This window comes from Lepisma saccharinum, chromosome 17 (genome assembly GCF_977018435.1).
Source record: "Lepisma saccharinum chromosome 17, izLepSacc3.1, whole genome shotgun sequence".
NCBI lineage: Eukaryota > Metazoa > Arthropoda > Insecta > Zygentoma > Lepismatidae > Lepisma > Lepisma saccharinum.
Window position 1 is genome coordinate 44,759,172 of NC_139245.1, and position 25,309 is coordinate 44,784,480.

Below are 25,309 nucleotides of genomic sequence, written 5' to 3' on the forward strand. Positions count from 1 at the left end.
CTCGTTACCGATTCGATTACGAAGGTAACACTTGATTTGCCACAAGCAGCTGTTGATGGGGTATGCACATTTCAATAACACAAAGCTTATAAAGTTTGTAAAAGGCAATTTTGTATATTTCAACTATTGCAAGCAGCTGCTGAATGGTCCTTACTTTGAGTTCACTTTCTGCCTCGTAGCGTGTCATGACTTTTGCCATCAGCTTTTGCTCGAACCTTAAACTGTCTGAATCACAGCAGTAGAAGGCGGCGAAAGATTGTAACTTTTCGTGCTTCAGAAAATCGGCACTAACTTAATAAAGTAGGCATCAAATAAACAATTTCACACTTTAATATAAAACGTGATAATGATACAATTTTCTCTAAACTATGAATTGGAATTCAGAATTTACTACTAAAGATGGGGAGGATCCGAAAAATACCTTAAGATAACATTTCTGAAGAAATGAGGTATGTACCACACGCAAAGAACAAACATATTTTCACTACAAATTCACCTCCTCTAGGAGACAAATACGTTGACAGAAAAAAAATGAATATAGCTGCAACTCTTGCACTGGGCGTCTTGATTAATGAAAATATTTGCTGAAGATTATAATTTTATTGCAGAATGTATGATGCATAAAGGCTGATTAGAATTCGATGAATAGTTTTAGATATGATTAAAAGATTGATTTTCCTGCAAAGAATCAAATATTGCCACTATGACGGTACTGTAGAAATTATATTTTAACCTCAAAAATGATAATTAATTAGCATGTAGGCGTAAGTCTGCGAGCAATATAATTACCCAAGCGTGCTGATTTTTGCACCGTATTTCAATGTTTAGTTGATTGGCTAATCGGGACGAGAGCTACAACTTGTAGTGGAATCCGGGCCACTTAATGAAATGTGCCTCCAACGTGATCGAATCCTGGAGCCATTAATTTCTTACTGCTAGACTACCGGGGTTGGGAGCCTAATTTTAATCTTTCCAATTCTTAATGTGTGTACTCTTTGATTCCTTAACGTCGTATCTCTATCTCTCGAATATTTACAACGATAAGGATAGATATAACGATGAAACCAATGAACGAACATCGCCAAAACTCATGCCATTGTCGATACTCGAATGAGGAGCTAACAAACGGAAACTTGTCAATTCTTTAGGTTTTGAACGTCGTCCTACTTATAACAACGTATTTTTCACACTTGTTAGACCTATTCCGAAATATAGTGATACGATTTATAGTGGCTATTAATTGTACACATTTAACTGTAGAGGCATTTTTCGCCATTATGGCAGGGCTAATTCACTGATTCCCATTATTTACAGGAATAACAATATACTCAACCTGATTAAAATACAATTCATTTCAATATTTATAGGAGTTAGTTTATCATTCTCCCCCCAAACAGCTTTTAGGACTTAGAGGAATATCCTGTAAATGAATTTGGGACATTCAAACGTTACGTGTGTGACATTTTACGCAAAAAATTTAAGGTTCTAGCCGTGAGATTGAATTAAATATCCATATTGAGCTGATATTATGGAATTAAGGAGTACTTTGTGGTGTCTGCTGGCAAATTAAAAATAGAGGACTCGTATAATGACATTGGCTAAATGAGAATTTCCTTATTACTTCATTTTGTTATTTACATGAAGTAGAACCACTGTTCGTGGAATGCCCCATTTAATTGTTGTCGCCGTTTGGACTACCAACAATCAATGAAGAACCTCACGGCCTCTGAATATATCCACCTACCACACAGGCAGCAGAGTATCATGCCAATTTCGTGAGTTTGGCCACTAATGATTGGCCAATTACTTAGGAATTTAGAACACATCGTAATAAAGTAACTGAAGTAGAAAATGCACTTGTACATTGCAATGACCTTGTACCAATGCAAGTTTTATAATGGAAAACATTATGTATATATAAACTAATATTTTTATTATTTTTCGGTCGAAATTCGTCTACCGTACTATAAAAATCTATGGGGGTTACAGGGTGGGCTGAAGCCTGTTTTGGGGTGCTGAAGCCCCCCTAGCCCCCCTGTAGCGCCGACCCTGGACCAGAGCAGTTGTTTAGACTTAATGACGTATGGGATGTTGTTAGGTGGATGGAGATACAGGGTGACAATTAATGAACTATATGAAATAAAACGGAAATTAGTGACAAACCACGTAGTAAACAAACTGTATTGTACATGTAAACGGCACTACAGACATTCGGATTTAGGTTACGACATGTTCGATATGTCTGCCATCTCTGGCGATGATGTGGGGCAGACGAACAGCAAAATTCTGCATGACCTGCTGAAGTGTCGATGCTGTCGATGACCTGAATGGCAGTTTTCAGCTCGGCAATGGTTTTGGGGTTATTTCTGTACACCTGCACACCGCAATCGGACTGTTATTGCTCGCATAATAGGCCTTCACAAGTGATATACGCTCCTGCACGCTGTACCGTGACTTTTTCACTTGCAAATGGCCGACATCAACACGTTGCGTGCGCATACGCATACGAATTCCCATCATGCCCTGTGGCCAGCCACGCAGTTTGGACGTCATCACGCGAACCGTTCAGAAATTATGACGGTTTTGTTTCATATAGTTCATTAATTGTCACCCTGTAAATGGCGATGAAAGGAATACCACAAACATACACTGACACGACAAAAGCTCCACAGAGGTTTATAATGGCTGTGGCTCTAGTTAGCCTGCAAAATGCTATTCGGGATGTATTACCCGGCGTAGGCTTGAGCACGGTGGAAAGAGGTGGCCAGTACAGGTATACGGATCGAGAACTTACACTGCCTCGGAAAAGTGTGGAGCAAGGGCACGCGTAACGATAGAGAATGGGGGAAAGCGAGTGGACGGAGTGCGCACTGCTGCAAACAGCTCTTAGCTGGAGCCATGTTTTCCCCTCTCAGGCGTTCACTGGTCGAGCAAGCCCTCTCGAGTCAATACTTGTGCAGAGACTTGTTTTCGTTTGCTTGCTCCAGAGATTTCCGGCACAGAGTGTAATTTTAAAGCAGATCCTGTATACTCTTGTGCTTGTACAGGGTGTTCCATTTACAACGCAACCCGGAGTTGAGAATAGTACAACTTTTGAACCGGAAGTGGTACACATAAAATCCTTATACCAAATTGAAGCCTTGTTCATGCATATATTTTTAAACCGGGGAACAATGATTGGATTTCATTAGTGTCCACACATTTCTTTTTTCACTGCCATAGATGCAGAGCTAGTCCACCTAACCAAACTGCAAATTACCGACGGCATGTCCGTACATGTGTGATATGTCCCATTTTTCATGCTTTGTAAAACATTTCATTTACACTTCCCGTTATATCTGGCAACACTGCGTGGACACTAATGAAATCCAATCATTGTTCCCCGGTTTAAACGTATATGCATTTGGTATAAGGATTATATGTGTACCAGTTCCGGTCCAAAAGTTGTACTATCCCCAACTCCGGGTTGATTTGTAAATGGAACACCCTGTATATTGTTAGCACATGTATATGTTTTATTGCACAATAAACGTTTTCACAAAATTAGTCTTTACCTGCCATTATATCACGGACACCATGACCGATCCTAGTCATATGTATTATCATTTGATTGAAATACGAAAATAATCCTTACTTTCATACTTATATTCCTAGTGAACTTTTTGTTTGATCGAACAAAGTCCCATCAGAGACCATGAGATAACGAGTCAATACACACCCTGCCCTTTCCCGAACAAACAAATAAAGTTGCATTTAGATGAACTTTTTCCCAAAAGATACAAGTTTAATGAGTTAAGCCCTAATCACACGAAACTGGATTTCCAATAGGAATTTTCCAATTGGACTTGGACTAGTTGTGTGGTACTGGCTCATCTGCTAGTTTTCGCCTCGCATGACACTTGTTGCAGTACTTGTCGGTATGCTTTTGTTCCCACAAGGCATTGCGCAAAGCAGACAAGCTGAAAATGTTTGTTTGTTTGTTTGAGTTGCTGTTTTAAGTCCACTTTATGCACAGTAAGGCTAATCGGGACTGGACCTACAGTTTAAAGTGGGATCCGAACCACTTGTGCCTCTACCGGGTATCGAACCCGGGACCCCTTGATTACAAGGCAAAGACGCTACCACTGCGCCATGGGGGAGGCCCGACAAGCTGAAAAGATGGACGAGCCATTTGAAGATTGTTGTAGGAAAATAGCTACTGCTGTTATTAAAAATAAAAGTAATTAAAATAAAAGTACAGTGAAACCTCGTTAATCCGAACTAATGGGAGGGATAAGTTGACCGGTTTAACGAAAGTCCGGATTAACTGAAATAACCTAAAAGAACAGTAGAAAGTGCATTAAAACTCCGTTTATAGCAACAAGACGCGTTTATTATGGTGTATTTAAAGGACATGGACCTAAATACACTATACAGTACAGTACAAAGTCTGCGGGAAACAGAATTTCATCAGTGGTTGACTGCCTTTTCTTTGGAAAGTTCTCTTGTTGACTTCTAGCCACATTTAAAACCTTGCATTCTCCCCACCCCCCACCCCTCGCTGCCTGTCCGGATTAAGTGAAGTCTGGCTTATCGGGATCCAGATTAACGAGGTTTTACTGTATTTATATGGGCCAGAAATTGGCTAGAAAGAAAGTATGGTAATCAACGTGTACTAAACAAGCTTTTTAATGAACTCCGGTATGTATATTCATCCATGCAATTTGCAGGATTCATTCATAAAAATGTTCAACTAAATGTGTCATACCCTTAATATACACTGGTGATAATAAGGATTTTCCTTATCTGCTATCACATTTGTCGTGTACAAATCTCAACGCTTTGGATATATTACTAAATGTTAATGAACCCTAATGCACATTATCTTCGTTTTCTTTCATGGAACAGCCAAAAAAATAAAAACACCACTCGGAAACCACAGACATGAAACTTTCTCTTTCCAAACTCACAGATTATCTTCAGATGACCAAACTTCGTTTTAATTGGCTGTTCTACAGAAGCTAGCAGAGAAAGGAAGTTTCAATTAGAACATCGTCTAACCGTCAAAACCAGTCAAGCAGCCAGCCAGGCAGTCATCATTTCAGTGTAGCGCCAACTAGGACACTCCTACTGGAAATTCAGTTCCGTGTGGTTCGGCCTTTATATGGCTCAACCTCATCCCCTTCTTCCGCTGACGTCATGATGACGTTACTGCTTCCATAAAACACAAAATTAATGCTTCTGCGGACATTCATTTGCACGTAAATATTTCATTTGTGTTTCTCTATGTTCGAGCTTGTTTTAATACGCGACATTGTGTGTGAATGTGTGTGTATATAACATGACACATTACGAGACCACAAAGGAACCGGGGAAAGTTCTCCCTCTACGATACACGATTTTTGGAGAGTCGTGGAACCGAATAAAGGCACCCATACATTAGCTTTAATGAAGATATCGATAATTGCGTTTTATGTTTCTTTCCCCCTTTCTTCTTCTATCTGTTTTTCTTTCCATCTTTCTCTGCTCTGTAGCTCCTTTTATCTTCACCGGCCTCGGTGGCGGAGTGGTTAGCACGCGAGGAGTCCAGGATTCGAATTCTGCACTGGGCATAGGTGTTTTTTTTGTAAATGTCCTTTAATAAATTACTTCATTTCATCCTCATCGTCGTCCAAACCAAACTTTGAAAATTTTTACTATGAAAACCGTATGAGATATTTACACCGGGTTTCCTGCATTGTAAAGCCTCATCCATTGAGATATTTTTCAATGCTTAACATTATCATTTCACTCCATTCAGAAAATTGAATAAATTAATAACTAGTGGAAGGCAGTGTTATTTTTTTTTTTTCCAGAATGCCAATTTTCGGTGAGAAAAGTATATAAGAAAAGACATTCACAAGGACCCGGACCGAATGACATGCAAGCAACAAGCGACATGTGCAGCTTGCCGTGTTACTATGGTAAGGAAAGGTTGCATTTATTTCTGAGGGTTCGTCACGTGTCGCTTCGGTCTGAAAGCTTCCAGTTCTAATTAGCTCTGAAGATTCGTCTTGCAGACCATTAGCCTGCACTAAGACTATTCCATGGGGGACTAGAGCTCACCCGCTAGCGACGCCACTTAAAGCAAACAGCATGTATTAAAGAAAAAGTAGTCTTAAATTAAATTATCGACGTCTTTCACTTTCTTCGTCTGCTATTTTACATTCTCACTATTATATTTTTGTTATGCAGGGTCAGTTTCCTGCCACTTTTGGCTAATCGTGACGATGAGGATGAGCGATGATAAGAAACATTCATGCCCAGGCCGGAACTCGAACCCTGAACTTCGGCGAAGTAGCCAGAACGGCCAAATCCGGATAAAATTTTATCCGGATATCGGATAATTTTCCGTACAGACTTCAAATATCCGAATTCTCTGGATATCCGAATTGTCCGGATATCCCGTATTAGGATTATCCAACATGTCTGTATATCCGAATGTATATCTTTGTTTAAAGTCTTGATTGATTTTATTTATTTTCTCTGTTATATGTTTAATTTTCTTCCTACAACATATGTTGCACACTCTTTTTCCTAGCTCTTCCAGTTTTTGTTCCTTTGCTCTTGTTGGTCTATCTAGATATGACTGATATACTGTATCTGTTTCTTGGATGGCACTTTTGCATTCTTCATCAAACCATTCCTTCCCTTTGTTGTACTGAATTGGTCCTAACACTATCTTTGCTGTTTCCTCAATATTTGATTTTATCTTATTCCATATTTCTTCCACTTCTGCTTCTTCTGTTAGTTGCATGCTGGTTGTGCCTACTTGTTCTACAGGGTGGCTCAATAAGTCACTTAACACCCTCAGTACAAGGCTACTGCGGCATGGAATGTGAAAATGGCGATGACCAATCATTGCCTGGCCAAGGGGGAACCACATTGACGCCACCCACACGGTCGGCGGCCATCTTGATGTCCACCATCTTGAATTCAACTTCAGAATTTTAAATGGGAAGGGGGTCGTGCGACATATCAAAATGGGCTAGAATTTCACGAGAAATGCAATGGTGAAGGTTTTTTCGACGTATCTTTAACCAGTAAAACGTTATGACTGAATTCTTGTACCAATTTGCTCCTTTTCGAGGTGTTAGAAAAATGCCTTAAAATTTGTTTAGCGCATCGGTAATGCATCGAGATCAAAGTGACGTCTAGGGAGAGAAGTTCGCATGCCATTGCACACGATTTTAATCGGATACATCCATGAAGAGCTGCGCATTATAAATGGTTGTCGCGAACAATTTACAGTGTGACGCTTCCATTGAATTAAAAGTCCTTCACAGTGACAAGGCTAATGTTTATGTTCATAAGGAAGTTTATAAACAGAATATTCGATGCTTTTTTATCTGATAAGCCATTTTCGACATATCAAAGCTGAATGGTTAGTGTTGGTAAGTTAATGGTGTGGCGTGCTGTGTGGAACACGATTGGTTAGTCAATTTTCCATCAACGGAACCTTAAATGCTTAGGGCTACTTGGATTTGTTAAATAAACAGTTTTTTCATCCTTGCTTATGGAAGAAGGTACTTTTTACAGAGTTTTTCAATAGGGAAGTACACCAGAACACCTATGGGAACGTTATGAACCAGTTTTTGTCCAAAGTTAATTATCAGATGACAAGGGTCACATATTCTGTTTATGAACTTCCTTCTGAACATAAACATTAGCCTTGTCACTGTGAAGGACTTTTAATTCAATGGAAGCGTCACACTGTAAATTGTTCGCGACAACCATTTATAATGCGCAGCTCTTCATGGATGTATCCGATTAAAATCGTGTGCAATGGCATGCGAACGTCTCTCCCAAGACGTCACTTTGATCTCGATGCTAAACAAATTTTAAGGCATTTTTCTAACACCTCGAAAAGGAGCAAATTGTTACAAGAATTCAGTCATAACTTTTTACTGGTTAAAGATACGTCGAAAAAACCTTCACCATTGCATTTCTCGTGAAATTCTAGCCCATTTTGATATGTCGCACGGCCCCCTTCCCATTTAAAATTCTGAAGTTGAATTCAAGATGGCGGACATCAAGATGGCCGCCGACCGTGTGGGTGGCGTCAATGTGGTTCCCCCTTGGCCAGGCAATGATTGGTCATCGTCATTTTCACATTCCATGCCGCAGTGGCCTTGTACTAATGGTGTTAAGTGACTTATTGAGCCACCCTGTAGTTTGTGCGCTAACTATACCTTAAACCTCTCACTAAGTATATTTTCTGTCAGTTTCTTAATATCGTACTTTGAACTAGGAACTGGATAGGACGGGATGGACGAGGAAGATTGGGGAGGCCATGGACCGAATACGGACCGGAACGCCATAGAAGAAGAAGAAGAACATGTCTGGATATCCGAATGTGTGCATTATCCGGACAGTTTAAACATTTATCCGTTTTACGAGATATCCACATATTATATTATTCGTCATTTTCGTATTTCACTGTACGGATTTTCCACAAATCCTTCATGAAATCTCTTCTATCCGGATTATCCGTTGCATCCGAAACGGATATCGGATAATTTGAAATCCGGATATTCGTTAGCCGCTTATTGTTACCGTCCCTAGAGCCAACTGGATCTCCCTTATTTCATTTCACTCTTGCAACCTTGTGTTCTGACGTCAGACGAGGAATGCCTACAAGGTTAGGTTCCATTAGCATAAATACAATCAAAAATTATTATTTAGGGTAAGAGAGCTAAACCTAGCTAGCCTAACCTAACAACGTAGGCATTTAGCCTAAAATGAAAAAGCATTATCCCGTGACGTCAGAACACAAGGTTGCTAAAGTGTTGTCCGATAAGTGAGATCCAACTCGAGTCAACTACTCAAACACTCGGCCACCGAACGATACGATAAGGAGAGATAAATGGAGACAGAATGAATGGCAGACAGAAATTAAGATAAATACACTCACAGAAAGATCTGCAGATGAGAGAAAGGAATATAGCAAAAGAGAGAGGAAGAAAGAAATAAAATTCATAAGAAGACAGAGAGGAAAGCAAGAAAAGTAGAAGCAAGACGAATGGGAAGAAAGGAAGAAGCAGACGGAAGAATAAAGAAAGAGAGAGAGGGGGAGAAAAACATAGAATCTTAGCACCGTGACAACCAACCTCAAAACCTTCAATTAAGCAATTTTCTATCACAGGCACTGGCGTACGAAGAGCGGGGCTGATGGGGCTACAGCCACTCCCAAAATTTTGAAAAAATAAAATTGTCAAATGAAAACAGTAAAGAACCCCTTTCCCCCTCCTAAAATAATCCCAGATCACCATTTTTGTCTTTGAACGATTTCAAAATTGTTTAAAAAAATAATTACTGTACTTAATATTTTATAGCCTATCCACCCGCATAATGTCTAATATACACCTTTACTATTCCAGCTCCTTACGAAAAAATTCCTGCGTGCACTAGTGATTTTGCAATACATTTTGCATCCCAGTTTATTTTTTGAAGTGTGTGTTGTTACATGTTAATTGAGATATTTACTTTAACGACTCTGAAAGTTTAAAATAGTGTTCCTGCTTATTGACACACATACACAATGTGGTCTGGCTGTTTCTTGCTGCTAAATAATTATTTGAGGTTTGAGGTTTCGTTTTTAAGTCCACTTTATGTACAGAAAGGCTAATCGGGACTGCACCTACAGTTTAAAGTGGAATCTGAACCTCTATGTGCCTCCACCGGGTATCGAACCCCAGACCTGCTAAAGAATTGACTCTACAGCACGAACATGAACATTAAGTAAGTCTGTAAGCTTAGGATCTTGCTGTGTGTACAGAACGAGCATGCTTGCTTCTCTCTGTCTGATTCACTGAACCAGAAGTGCTTCACTTTTATGGACGCCTGCTTCCAAAACAACATTGTGGCGCTTGCGATAAAGAACAACACAAATAGTAGTTGATAATTTCTGAGGAAAACAGACGGGTTTGCGCAACCCGGAATGGAAAAGAACCGAAGTGTTGTTCCAATCCTGTCGTTGAAGCAGTGGCGGAGTTTTTCTCTAGGACTGGGGGAGGAAACTCTGTTTCCTCTGTGTTTATACACGCCCATACATACACTGATTGATTGATTTGTTTTATTTTGCTTCTCCCTTCTAACACCTTTCGCTAATCGTGAAGTTAAGCATGCATGGTGGGGAGATGAAATTGATGAAAGACCATCGCACACACATTAACAGAACACAGAGGATTCTACTGGCTGTGAGTCCAGACGCCAGAACCTTGTTAGTCTGCAAAATGCAGTCCAGGACGTACTACGTGGAGGTGAGGTTGTATTTGTGTGTGTTTTAGAACCCACATTCGTTCTTTCATACATACAGTCACCGGCAATAGTAATGGGACAACTAAGATCCTGATATATAGGCTTCCCTGCAATGCGCTGTGTGTGTTGCTAACTCTCCGGCGATAGCAGAAGTATCCATTAAAATGTTGCTATTAAAATCGGCTGATCGTTGTAAAATTGGGCAACACACATAACGCATTGCTTGGAAGCCAGTATTTCAGAATCTAAGGTGTCCCATTTTTCTTGCTGGTGACTGTACATACACACACACACACACACACACACACACACACACACACACACACACACACACACACACACACACACACACACACACACACACACACACAAGTAACACTTTGAACACTCATAACTAGAGCCCGGAAGTTTGGCAAAATGCCTCTTTTTATCTACTGCATATATTGATAATTTTTTTCAGGATATACGTTTCTTATGTTGTTTCGAATGTTTTGGAAGCCTTTTCATTTTGCCTATTTTGCCTATTTGGGACCCCACTGCCTATTTTTAATTATAATGACTTTTTTTGCCTTTTTCAATGAAATTTGACCATTTTTTAAAAAAAATGTGTATATAAATTATTTTTCTCCCAAAAAACGTTGTTGGCATTTATTTTTCTTCCGTTTATTATGTGAATAATTTTCGCCTTATTTAAGTAATATTGAACTCACGCATGTTTCAACATTGCTGAAGGAGAAAAGTGTGAGAAAAAAGTATTTCATGCTGAGTCAGGATATTGCCTTTCGGTTAACATTTCTTGTGCATGATTGACTGCTGAAGTGGACAGGTTGATTTCGAACACAAAGAAAATATTTCTGAAATCTCCCTCTCGAACCCGAAAATTTCAGGAAGTTGCGATTGAGCTTAGTTTACCTCAGCAACCAGTCTTGACGAGATAGGGAACCTGGATATCAGCAGCTATATATTATGCTAACAACCTTCAAAAAATCAGTGAGGTGATCGATGCTCTTCCAGAAAATGAAGCGGCTTCAATTCGTGAAGTGAAAAACTCCTGTGCTATTCAAGTTTACTTTTGCACATTATGGTGCATTGCCAGAGACAATTACAATTATAGCATCCATGAAAATCTTCGAGGAATCTATGCAGCAGATGATGGAAGTGCCAGGAGAAAAGGGGCCAGCTGTTGCGGAAAAGTGCAAACGGGTAGTGAGTGCAAACGAGGACTTGAAACAATTGAAAACAATTTGTGATATTCTAAAAGGTGAAAATGCTGTTACCAAAATGAGTCCAGCTACATTAGCTTGTTATATGTATGCTCCAATAACTTCTGTCGAAGTAGAAAGATCATTTTCTATTATGAAAAACATTCTCTCTGACAGACGACTATCAATGAATGTTGAGAACTTAAAAAGCACCTTGTAGTTATGTGCAATCAAGACGTAGGAAATTGAAATGCTCTTCCCAATTTAGATTTTAACATTTTGCCAGAAATTATAGATAAAAGTAAGCGACTTCTAAATGTACCTTTTTTCGGTTTATTTTGCCTTTTTTTTTCATTTTTAGTGCCTATTTACCACATTATAAATGCCTTTTTGCCTGCCTATTTTAACGAAAATAAATGCCTGAACTTCCGGGCTCTACTCATAACTAATGCAACCTTGCGTACCGTAGTGACACGGCAAACTGCACATATCGCTTGTCGCTTGCATGTTACTCGGAGTGGTCAGTTTTCTTAGAAGCATGCATCGTGTCGCCTCGGTCTGTTGGTCCCGCATGCGCTGTGAACAGTTTTCACAGACTGTCGAGGACTGTGTCGCTTTCCACTTCAGTGTAAAAACGTTCTGAGAGAAACACAGGTTGATCAAGAAAAGAATATCTCTGTTAACGCTCGGCTAAACCTTTGCCGACGCCAGATCCTCTTAAACCCGAAGTTTACGGCTGCAGCAACACAAGCCTGGACAAGATCAATCCAATCTTTTCCATCCTTTCCGATTTCCTTTTGGTCCATCTCAATGTTATTCCTCCATCTTCGTCTTAGCCTTCCTACAGGTCTCTTACCATCAGGTTTCCCAACAAGAATCCTGTAAACTCTCTTCTTTCCTCTCCCATTCGTGTCACATGGCCAGCCCACCTAAGTCTTCTTGATTTAATTATTCTAATAATATATGGACATGAATACATATTATACAATTCTAAATTATGTAACCTACTCCACTCACCCGTCCCCTCATCCCTTTTAGGTCTAAATTTTTTTCTCAGGATTTTATTTTCAAATACTCTAAATTCACGTTCCTCTTTTAATGTAATGGACCAAGTTTCACATCCAGATAATACTACGGCAGCCAAAGCGTTTTCAAAAATTCATCTCCTTTCGAAAAATCACTATGATATTCCGAATTCTGCAAAATTACATTCGCATAGAATTCCTTCTAAAGCATTCACACGAGTTTTCGTGTGGCTTCATTTCGTTGTTGTCTGGATATCTGTGGTGGAAATTGCCTTTCGTAGCCACGAAGCTATTGCAAAATATCTAGACACAGATAACAAGACAAAAGGATATAATGAAGCGCCTTTTTCGTTAATTGTTTTTGTGTCAAAGATTTCCGGAAGATATTTCCTCCGTATTACTGTAAAGAATGATAGTCGAACTTGGAAAGCAATCGTTGTAAAAAAGACAGTCGTTTTTGTTGTTCCGGGTAAGATATCTGTCTGTAGGTGTTTGATACAGAAAGCGATTTATTAATATTTGCTTCAAGTTCAGTCTATGCGACAAATTTTCGCGAGAGCTATGATCGATGATGGAAAGATGATATGGTTTGAGGATTTACGATATATCAATAACCTCTTCTAATCTGTGACGTAAACTCCCCCACCCCCTGTTTATCCCATGGAAAGCATGTCAAGAGGACAGATAGCTTATCACGATAGAGTGTGGCATCAAGTCAGGACGGGAACTGATTACTTGTCCTTGAGATTATGTTCTGGATACGTCAGCATTGTGATTATCCGAACTCCTCGACCCTTAGAGAAACAAGGACGTTGGAGAACACCTGGGGAAAATAAACGTAAAAGAGAGAAAAAAACATAAAGAAATCTATCCCATTACCTACACCTCTAAGAAGAAAAGAAATGTGAACACAAGAAACGGAAAATTCTGATCATGACGTGAAATATTGGAAATTACATTGTCTGAGTTATTCTGTGACTGTCTTCTACACTCACAGATAGCAAATATTAATTTATTTGCTATTGTGCATTTATGCTTAAAAATTAACAGGGACTTGCGAAGTTCAAGAGCGCTGTATCAATGTCAATGTTTTAAAGTTGCTGATTTCGAATCGCTTTCTCTATAGTAGAAAAGATGAACTTAATATGTGTATAATGTTTTATGCTTAAATACAAGTTGAAAGATTAAGATCAGGTCACACAAAATTAAATCACCATTAATATAAAATTAATTTGTTAATTCACCAATGTGCAAATGCAAACTAGAATCGAATTAAAAAAAGGAATACCTTCCCCAACTTCTTTTTCCTCTTTAATATCGGCATCAGATTTAACAATTGTATTTATCATTTCTAAACAATTTCATCATATTAATGTAGACATATAAAAGCTTCGTGTGTGTGTGTGTGTGTGTTTGTGTGTGTGTGTGTGTGTGTAGGGGGGGTGTGTCTGTGTGTGTGTGTGTATATATATATATATATATATTCAAATAACAAGTAACAATAGATATCACGTACGACTTAATTCTGTAGGACATTTGGTGTAGAGCTGGTATAACAGCTAAATCCAATAAAAAATGAATGAATGAAATATAAGTTGAATTTATAACGGGTTATTTCAAGAGAAATGTCTTAACAAACGTAAACTATATGTTTTATTTCTTGCATCAGAACTTCAGTAGAGCATTATGGACTTGAAATACAACTCTTATTTGAATTTATCAATAAACCTTTGGTTGAACATTCTTGTTCATACAAACAAACTTGCAAGGTAGATAGATATTAATGATTTAGTAATTTCCACACAATGATTTGATAATTCTCCACGAAACGTGTTGGATTGGGTTAGAATTACTTTTAAAAAAAATTAATTGTCGCTTATTCTAGTAAATATTTGATTATACCAGCATCTGCTATCCGGTTATTTGAAAACAGACATTTATTTCTGCCTGCTATTGCATGTATTTGTTTTGGTAAATATTTAACTTAGAGGTGAAATTGATGAGCTTAAAATTCTGTCAATTATACGAATAATAATAACAATAATATCTGAATACATAAACCGTAATATAAAATCAGAAAATTTGAATAGTTCTGGTTAAAGTAGAAAAGTTATATTTAGTTCATACGAATGTAAGGTTGGTGAACGGCAAACTGTAAATCGTTATAACAGAAGTTATGGCTATCTTATCGAAATACTACTAGAACGTTTGCTTATAGGAGCAGATTAGAAGGAGGACAGTAACTTTAACTTTCTTAGACGCCACAACTGGTGCTTCTGGTATATTTAATAATCACCTGTCATTTTCTTTTCTTATCGCTGCACTTAACGATTTATTCAACTGCTGTTTACGCCTCGTAATTGAAGATACGTGGCTCTTTCCCTCTGAGCTTCTCTGCCTTGTCCTTCAATCTCTTGCGTTTCCTATCTCTCTCTCTCTTTCTCTATTTTACCTGTCCACATCTGATATATATATATCTCTCTCTCTCGTTCTACCTATCTTTCTTTCATTCTCTCTCTATATATTTTTAAATTTTGCTATGTCTCTCAATTTCTTTCTTTTGCCTGTCCGTATGTCCATCTTTCTCTCTCTCCCTCTCTGATGCTCTATATAAACAAAATCAGGAGAAATACTCCACAATTAAGACAAAATAATGTAAAATACATACAAAGCATACCCCTTACATTGTGATTTATTTGAAAGTAAAATTAATACGATGACCTCCATTTCGTTCCAGACACTATCAGTAAAGCCCGGTTTAGACAGAAGCATTTCCTTTAACATTTTTGCTAGCATAAGTGCTATGTAAATACTTCCAAAAAACTAATAGCAGATAGCACTTTACACGGAAGTATTTCATCTAACATTTCGGATAGCTTTTGCGATTACAATGCATATTATATACAGCACGTAAGGCACGTCGAGTTCCACCATCTATAGTGTGTGCACGGTTGTTTACAATTGAAACAACTAAAATTATCTTCCATACATGTATTTTATACGTTATAAACCATGTATTTAAGCAGTGCCATTGATTTGTACCTAATAATGCTTTATAGAAAACGTTATTCCTCCCAGTTGAATAGTTATCGGCTTTTAAAAATGTGAAATGATGCATTGGTTACATTTCACGCGGCCGCCATTACGCCTGTACTCGTGACCTGCAGATCGCTTCTGATTGGTTATGCTATGGAAATAAGATATTTTACTTTAGAAGGTAGCATTTTGGTTGAAGCATAAATGTTAAGAGAAATGCTAAGGAAAAGGCTTTCTTCTACAGCGGGACGTAGGAATTTGGAGCCACCTCTTCTCGGATCCAATCTTTTAAGTTCATTGAGGATGCGCGAGGGTTGGTTGGAAGACTATTCCTTTCAATTACTCCCAAACAAAATATCACACACAAACAGATCCGGTGATCTGGTGAGCCAAGGAATATCTCCATGTTTTCTTTTGTTGTTTTTTTTAAGCAGGCTCTGCAAGATGGCGGTAGTCACGTGTTACCTATGACGGAACAACTAGCTATATCCACGTATATTTTCAGCGAAAAATGCAGGCTCGACCAGGACTCGAACCCGGGTCTCGGGCAATCCGTGCCATTGCTCTACCACTGAGCTACCGTGCCGGCCTCGCTTCGCCTGATTTTTGGCTGGCGCTGTTTTACCTGTGTGAAATCGTCTCGGGATCTGTTGCCTTTGAAACACTACACATTATTCGCTCAAAATCTACGTAGTACATCTCCTGTGTGTGCCTAATCTAATGGATTGACATCTCTAGGCTGGGAGGAACCAGGCAACGTCGACGCCTATGTGTTTCAAAGGCAACAGATCCCGTTGCAGTAGCACTTGTAGAGACGATTTCACACAGGTAAAAAAAACAGCGCCAGCGAAAAATCAGGCGAAGCCAGGCCGGCTCGGTAGCTCAGTGGTATGTCGAACTCCGTGGCGGAGTGGTTAGCAGAGCGCGCTACAACGCCAGGAGTTCCGGGTAAGGCATGGGTATTTGTGTTTGTCCAGATGATAAGAAACTGAGAAACTGTAACAATTGAAAAGAGTAAAAGTGTGAATGGTGGGGGATACCTCCGTGTTGGGCTGATAGAGCAATGGCACGTATTGCCAGGGACCCGGGTTCGAGTCCTGGTCGAGCCTGCATTGTTCGCTGAAAATCTACGTAGTACGTCTCCCGTGTGTGCCTAATTTAATAGTTATATCCAGTGTTGCAAAATCGCGCGATTCATTGACGCACCCTGTATTTTCTCCCTATTTCTCTTCACTTTGTCATCCATGTTGGGTGACGATAACACTGTCTTAGCCAACATTTTTAGATTTTTGAGAAGAGCAGGCCTCTTCCATTGTTTCTGAGGTAGGTTTTAAACTCTTCTTACCATTTATAATGTGTTGTGTTTGCCCATGCAAGTCTTTTTACAACTTGCATTCTTAAACTCTATCAAGGAGGTTTTAGCCCCTCTTTTATTTCAAGGTAAGGGTTTTTGGTAAGGGGTTCTTCCCCATATATATTGAAGGGTGCAAAATGGCCTAAAATGCCGAAGCACCCAACAATTTTAAATCAATCAATTAATATCTACTTCTCTCTTTTTACTTTCCTCTCGTTACAGTAAAACCTCGTTAATCCGGTCTAATGGGGGGAGATAAGTTGACCGGTTTAACGAAAGTCCGGATTAACTGAAATAACCTAGAAGAACAGTAGAAAGTGCATTAAAACTCAGTTTATAGCAACAAAACACGTTTATTATGGTGTATTTAAAGGGCACAGGCCTAAATAGTATACAGTACAGTAAAATGTAAAGCCGTTACGGAGCAATATGACGAATGCGATTGTTGACTTCTAGCCACATTTAAAACCTTGCATTCTGCTTTTTTTTCCTTTTTTTGCCTGTCCGGATTAAGCTAAGTCTGGCTTATTGGGGTCCGGATGAACGAGGTTTTACTGTATTTTTCTATTTCTCTGTTGCTCTCTTACCCTGTCTGTATACTTCTCTCCTTACCCTTCTCTCGCCATGTACCTATCCTGCCTTCATGTCAATTCATGTCATCTCCGTTTCCCTCTGCCTAAATAATTAAGCAGGTCAATTAAAACATAATGACTTCCGAACACGAACCGTATGTTTTACAAACGATATGCTTTCATGTTTTTGAATTCGTGACAATAATTTAAGTGTGTGTTATGTGTCTGTGAGCGCACTCTATCGACCTCATGTGAAGGATTAGAACCAAACTTGTCTGACAACTGCAAATAGTTACAGTTTAGTGCTTTTAGTAACATAAAACCTCATTCTTCACCTATTTTATCTCCAAAAACATGTACCAATTATGAAATAGTATTCACATATTCACAACAAATACATTTTCACATGTTTTAAATGTAGTAATTTCTTGTGTAAGACAGGTTTCAAGAATCTTAATTTCCGAATCGCCTGAAACTAGAAAACGCAGGAAGTTTGGAAGCGATTATATATTATTTGATTCTTGTTATTTAGCGACGCTTTTCTGCCACTTCTGGTTAATCGCGAGAATCAGGATATGATGAAATTAATGAGGGGCATCACAGAGAACACCCATGCAGAAGGTGGGACTCGAATCATCCGGAACCCCTGGCGTCACAGCGCGCTGTACTAACCAGTTGGAGAAACTTTAATTTTCACAGTGGTCATAGTGCTTTGCAAATGGAAGCATAGAGATATCACTAGTTTTGTAAAAATTCGAGGAAGAAGAGGGACATTAGGCTCAATCGTGTGATGATTCTCCAATCCTTCTCCCTCTCCCTCTCCCTCTCTCTCTCTCTCTCTCACACACACACATACACACACAAACCTTATATGTATTGGAGTTTGAGTGTTAGGTCCACTTTGTGCACAGATAGGCTAATCGGGACTGGGCCTACAGTTTAAAGTGGGACCGGAACTACTATGTGCCTGCACGGGTTATCGAACCTAGGACTTCTTGATGTACAGTCACCAGCAATAAAAATGAGGCACCTAGATCCTGAAATGCTCGCATCTCTGCACGGCGTTATGTGTGTTGCCTAACTCTACGGCGACAAGTGGATTTTAATAGCAAATTTTCAATGGTAGCGAGCATTTCAGGATCTAGGTGATCCATTTTTATTGCAGGTGACTGTACATATTAGACAAACTAAATGATTATCGGTATTTGATGGGCAAACATCACCACACTCATGGTCACATACATTAATGAATAGCAATAGTTAAGGTGTGTAATATCACCTGTTCTAGCCGTTCTAAGGGTGTCCCAATAAATGCGACGGATTTAATATGCTTAAGAAAGTACTGTATCATTACAAAATGGTAAATATTTTTGCATCACTACAACGGGTAAATGTTCCGATTTAAGAATGAAACTTTTTTTTTATTTGCAATAACACTGTCATGCACAATAACGATGTTCTCAACAGACCGGCTAGATTGAAAGCGCGGTGTTTTAATGTCTGCTGTCGAACCTGTTTCCTCAAATTTCTTGATCAACTTGCGAACTTACTCTCAATAGGTGCACATTCACGTCCAAGGATTGCACAAAGCTTCCTTACAGTCTCTGCATAACACTCGCCATTCTTGTAATGAGTTTCCACTATCGAAACTCGATGTTCCTTTGTGTAACCCTCCATGTCAAATAAGCTGCAACAGTCACTGATAAAGATATTGTTAGAACATGTTGCGTAAATCAAACTTGGCATCCTTAAATCGGAGCATTTACCCGTTGTAATGATGTAAAAATATTTGTCATTCTTCTTTAAAAAGTGTTCTATTCAGCATATTAAATCCGTCGCTTTTATTGGGACTCCCTTATTGCATATGTATAGGCTTTATTGTGTAATCATGTCAGCTGTTATAAACAAATCAGTTGAATCCATTTCTTTCGTGAAGTGTATCTGTAATCGCCATGTAGGTTTAAAGAAGATACTTTGTGTATGCACACTTATTGCTCTTGTGCGGTATATAATTAGGTAATAACAGCGATTCTTTCCGCTTACACTATAAATAAAATCACTGAGCGTTTTATTTTTCAAATGATTGCCATTTACTATCAGATCGGTACACACTACACGCATTCCATTGTCACAGGTGGGACACGCCGACTACATTTTTGATATTAAAGTAACTATTCTACTGATAGTTGAGCAACATTTTTCTTACAGTTTCCGTGCAATGAAATATGAAACTTAACACTCTTGATTAAACATAACTACCCTTAAAATACTCTCCCAGATTTGTAGTTGTAAGTGAACAATTTTGCGCCACAGGTTGGACAGACTTAACACTGCCTTTTTACTTAATAAGAAATGTATTTTAATTTCTGTGAATGGTCAAATCATAAAAAAAAAGATACTTAAGACAAATAGAGAAGAGAAATAACCTTTGAATATTCTAGTTGAGTTTAGGGACAAATGCAACGTTAAAGGATAAATTAATTGTTTTTTGGTCTTACGGATGGGACACAACAGAAAACACAATAAAATCAAAATGTTAAACGAATAATATATAAAGTGCCTTCTACTTTCTAACTTAATTATGTGCAATACTTGAATTTTTATGCATATGACAATTTTAGATTGTTCATTCACAAGATTCGATAAAGTGAGAGCATTGTATTTAAATTTAAAAATTGAGATTCAACGGCAGTTTGACATGGAATGCTCCATTTGTATTTTCTAACCGCGTAAATTTTCAGTCACTTTTGACTAATAGCGACCATCAGGATGGATAATGATTGGATGCAATTCATGAAGGCAGGACTCAAATGCATTCCCTTCGGTGAAGAGTTCGTGAGTCGACTTCTCAAACGCTTGGACAGAGAGGCGGGCTAGCACCATCGCTATCAAGTTATCAGCTAGTCAGGACTGTCATCCAGCGAGCATTAAAATAATATGATAGGACTAATATTATATATTTTCATACGATTTAGCCCTTAATAACGCCTCCCAGATGGCGTAGTGGTAAGGCTGTCACCTTGTAATTGATGCATCTCTGAATCGAGTCCCGGTGACGGCACATTAAACAGTGCTTCGAATCACAGTACCGATTAGCCTATCTGTACAATAAAATGGACTTATACTTTGAACCTTTGCACCACGAGTACCCATACCCCACAATGACAATGGCGCATCCCCCCCCCAAAGATCATGTCAATCCCCATAAACTATTTAATTACGACAGCTTATCTGCTACTATTTTATTACAAAAAATCACTTTTTTAACGTTACTGAACACTTTACTTGTTCTAAATTTCCCTAAATTCTTCCTTTTCTTCATATACTGGATTAAATACAGTGCACAGCAAAATTGATTAGGATCCAGCTAAAGTTAATGAATTACCAAGGAAATATATTCTGATCCCCCCCTTCCCCACCTCATCACACATATTGCAGGATCGTGCCAAGGTGTAAACTTTAATTTACATTATAGTGTTAATTAGTGGAAATTTATATAATCTAGATGCTTTCTCTCTCCTGATTTTATTCCTACCATTTTTTTTAGCTCTCCTCAATTGCTTTATATTTTAGAAAAATACAGTATATACATGATAAATTTTATATTATTTTAATGAAAATATATCCCCCAAATCATGACACGGGCCCCACAATTATCCCCCTTGGACATACTTTGCACATTTCTGCAATTGCTTCCCGCTTGACCTTTCTGCAGTGTTGCCATCCTGCGTCAAAATGAACCGGTCAAGTTAGGACCTCTTACGCACACCCGTGGAATTTGCAATTACAAGCATGTACACTGTGTTACATGATCAAGTGTTTTCTACTCACCACTCTATTGAGAAGCCAGGAAGCCGGAAAGATGAGCGGGATGTAGCATATCATGTAGATCATGGACGTCCAGTCCACCGCATAGCTGCCCACCGAGTAGTACTTCTGCACAATGTTTGCAATGATTGCATACTGGATCCACTGCACGGCGTTGGACATTGAGTAAAACACAAACAAGCCCAGGATGACCCATCTTCTCTTGTAGACCTTGTACTGGGCCGGGGGTGGCGAAGCGGTCACCATCGTGAAGCCGTTCTGGACGACGGGGCTGAGTTCAACTCCGTTGCTGCCCTTTTCGGAGGTCGGGACGACTTTGTAGTCCCCCATCGTGGTTCCCTGCGCGAACACTCACCAATTATTGAAGCGCCCCCTCTGTCTCTTCGCGATCGAAGCGAACTAAACGCACGTTGGGACCTTCACGCCGTCATTCATAACCTCGAGAGAACGTGTGAAGTACGGGTGCTCGTTTGTTGCTATTATTTCCCGCTGATCACAGTCTTTTTTTGCTCCTTGTCCATTATCTGTCAGGTCCCAAGTCCAAAGATCAACGCGCGCGTATGTTACAGCGTTTCTTCCTTTTTTTACTTAGAGAGGGCGCCACTGCAAACGCACCTCGATGTAAGCGCGTAGGTACTAAGCAACGGACGGCCTTGCACCTTTATCTCCCCCACCTGTGTTGTGTGTCGAAGATCCGTTACGTCACATGCTCAGTGAACCAACCGTGGGCGAGATGTCCCATTTGTGTCGGCGGTTGGAGAGATCCTGAAAAGAAGGAAAGAATCCTGTGGGTAGCAGATTCTCAGTGATGCAACTTCGACGCATGTTCAAGACTAAAATAAATAGCTAAATATAACAGTTGGGCTGAAAAGTTCGTAGGCTAACATAGTAAAAAATATTTTTTTGACAAAATTCGATTTTATTATTCAATATAGTTGCCTTCGAGGGCGATACAACGATTATAGCGGTCATACAATTTTTCGATGCCATTTTTATAGTACGATTTCTCTTAGCCTCAAAATAGGCCTCAGTTTCGGCGATTACCTCTTCATCAGTGCTAAATTTCTTTCCAGCGAGCATTCTTTTAAGGTCTGCAAACAGGAAAAAGTCACTGGGGGCCAGATCTGGAGAATATGGTGGATGGGGAAGCAATTTTATTACGGTTGAATATCGCTAAACATTGCTCCGAATCATCAAAACGTTGTTGCTTTTGATCGATTGTGAGCACGCGCGGCACCCATTTTGCACACAGCTTTCGCATGTTCAAATATTCATGCACAATATGTCCAACACGTTCCTTTGATATTTTTAAAGTCTCAGCTATCTCGATCAACTTCACTTTACGATCATTTAAAATTATTTTGTGGACTTTTTTTATGTTTTCGTCGGTAACAGCCTCTTTGGGGCGTCCACTGCGTGCATCGTCTTCGATGCTCATTTCGCCTCGTTTAAATTTAGCAAACCACTTCTCAACGGTTGATTTTCCTGGTGCAGAGTCCGAATAATGTTTATCAAGCCAAGCCTTGGCTTCAACAGTACTTTTTTTCGCCAAAAAGCAATGCTTTATTAACACACGAAATTCTTTTTTATCCATTTTTTCACAATAGCAAAAGCTGCTTCACTCACAATGCTATATCTCACGAACTAATTATTCGGCAGCTGTGAAATTTATACACGTATCTTTTGAAGGTTAGTACTAAGTAAAAATCACATGGATTTAATTCTAGTAACGCCATCTATGAGTCAGCCTACGAACTTTTCAGCCCAACTGTTAGAGATAACTAATTTCCTTTATTCTAAAAACGAGAGAGAGAGAGCACGGAGATAAAAAGGAAAGAGGGAGAGAAAGGGAAATAAAAAATCTTCTCTCTCTCTCCTCTTTCTCTTTCATTTCCTTTCTCTGTTCTCCCTCTCTATTTTTTGTTTTATCTTTCTCTCCCCTCTTTCTCCTTAAAATGAAAAGCAAAAAGAAAGAGATAAAGAGGAGAGAGAGAATCCCCAGAACAGCAAAAAGTAAGAAAAAGAAAGAGGGAAAAGAAAAAGAGAGAAAGAAAGGGGAAAGGAAGAAAGAGGAAAAGAAAGAAAGAGGATAAAGAAAAATGGGAAAAGAAAGAAAGAGGAAAAGAAAGGAAAAATAAAGAAATAGGAAAAAGCAAGACGAGGAAAAGAAAGAAAGAGGAAAAAGAAAAAGAGGAAAATAAAGAAAGAGGAAATAGAAAAGAGGAAAAAGAAAGAAGATAAAGAAAAAGAGGAAAGAGAAAGAAGAGGAAAAAGAAAAAGAGGAAAATGAAAGAAAGAGGAAAAGAAAGAAAAAGGAAAAATAAAGAGAGGAAAAAGAAAGAGGAAAATAAAAAGACGAAAAAGAAAAAGAGGAAAAATAAAGAGAGAGGGAAAAGAAAAGAGAGAGAAGAAAGGAAAGAGAGAGAGAGAGAGAGAGAATAGGATAGAGAGGTAAAGAGAGAAAAGGGGAGAGATATAAAAGGAAAAAGAAAGAAGGAAAGAGAGAAAGAGGAAAAGAGAAAAGGAAACAGGGAGAGAGAAGGAAGAGAGAGAGAGGGAGATAGATGGAAAGAGAGGCAGAGAATAGGACAGAGAGAGAGAGAGACAGAGAAAGGAAAATAAGTGGTCAGACTGGAAAATGGGCCCTCCAGGGGAAAATGAGTTAGGAAGGAGCTGGGGAGAGTCACATGTAATACAAGACCCCAAATACCATACAGAATTTGGTTATTTATGTAATAGAAGGGCATTCAATTATCTACTTTGCTTAGCTTTGTTCTCCCCCAAATATTGGAAGAGATCGGCGGAAGCTATGCAATCCACCCCCCCCCCCCCTCAGCAGCGAGGAAGAAAACTCCATGAATAAATGCTGTTTAATCTAATAAGGCTTTTTTGTTTCGTATTTAGGACTATATTAAATATGTCTGTCAGTACTATATTCCCGCTACCTGTCTCCTCAATCATTGTTTTTTCATGTGCAATATCTGTGGAGAACCCCTAGCCAAGTGGACGGAGGGGAGCAGGTGGCATGTGCCCTGCCGCCGCCGAAAGATGTTGGCGATGAAAATATTTCAGTAGCTTGTTGCAAGGGCGGATTGCGGATTAAAGGCTTGACGGGCGACCATCTTGCCCTGAAGATCTCCCCCTGATTAGATTTTGATCAGTGGCGTGCCCAGGATTTTAGAAAGGCGCGGTTACGTATGGTTCTTTTAATAGTCAGCCCCATTTTGCCATATTTTCTTGCCTTTGATGTTCTTTTATCTAGAAATGCTGGGCCAAAAGGGGGCGTTATGACCCCACGAACCACACTTTTGGCACGCCACTGATTTTGATATAGCATAGTCTAACACTAGATCCAAAACATTTATTGTCTGGCGAATGGAGAGAAATTTTCGTTTCACAAGGATTCACTTTGAGAATTCACAATTGACCAATCACATTTGGTATATCCTTACCTTATTTGAGCCATTAGGATCCAGTATTGGAAAGGAAACTGTGATATTGTAGCGGTGGGCCTATGGCAAACTTCGTAATGACATGGCTTGTTATCTGAAATTGAGAACAAGTAAAAACACATTGTAATTTCTGTTTGAGGTTTTCAGTGCACACAGTAATGGCAAAAATAATCCAGCATTGACGAAGCAATGGGTCCATATATGCATATATTGCTGTTTTCTTCTAATCCACCTCCAAGGAAACTGAATAATAAATGAATACACTATTACACTGAAACTTGATAGAGAATGAACTCAATGGCGAAGAGTGACAATTTTACGTAGTCATCGCAAGACTTGCCAAACGTCAGGGTCAATCTTTCAGCCCGGGAAGGGGAAGGGGAAGGGGGAGGGGGAGGGGGAAGGGGCATTCCTACATTGATAAAGATGATAACAATGTTCGTACATGACGTGTGAAGTAAAAATGGCTAAATCTATTTCCTCCCCCCCAAAAAAATGTTAAATTTTTCTCTCCGAAATTCGGATTGCTTCCGGGTGGTAGAATTTTTTAATCGAGATTTTT

General features: G+C 39.1%; 1 protein-coding gene across 1 annotated transcript in view; it reads right to left on the reverse strand.

Annotated features, from left to right (window-relative positions):
* The window catches only part of HisT (Histamine transporter), a 134,159-nt gene that overhangs the window by 94,898 nt on the left and 13,952 nt on the right, over window positions 1-25,309 (reverse strand). Inside the window, exons 2-3 of the mRNA XM_083139385.1 lie at window positions 24,748-24,841; window positions 21,299-22,060 (exon numbers count right to left, since the gene is read on the reverse strand). Coding sequence (XP_082995511.1) covers window positions 21,299-21,625 — 327 coding nt within the window. The 5' untranslated portion in view covers window positions 21,626-22,060; window positions 24,748-24,841. The remainder of the gene's footprint in view (window positions 1-21,298; window positions 22,061-24,747; window positions 24,842-25,309) is intronic.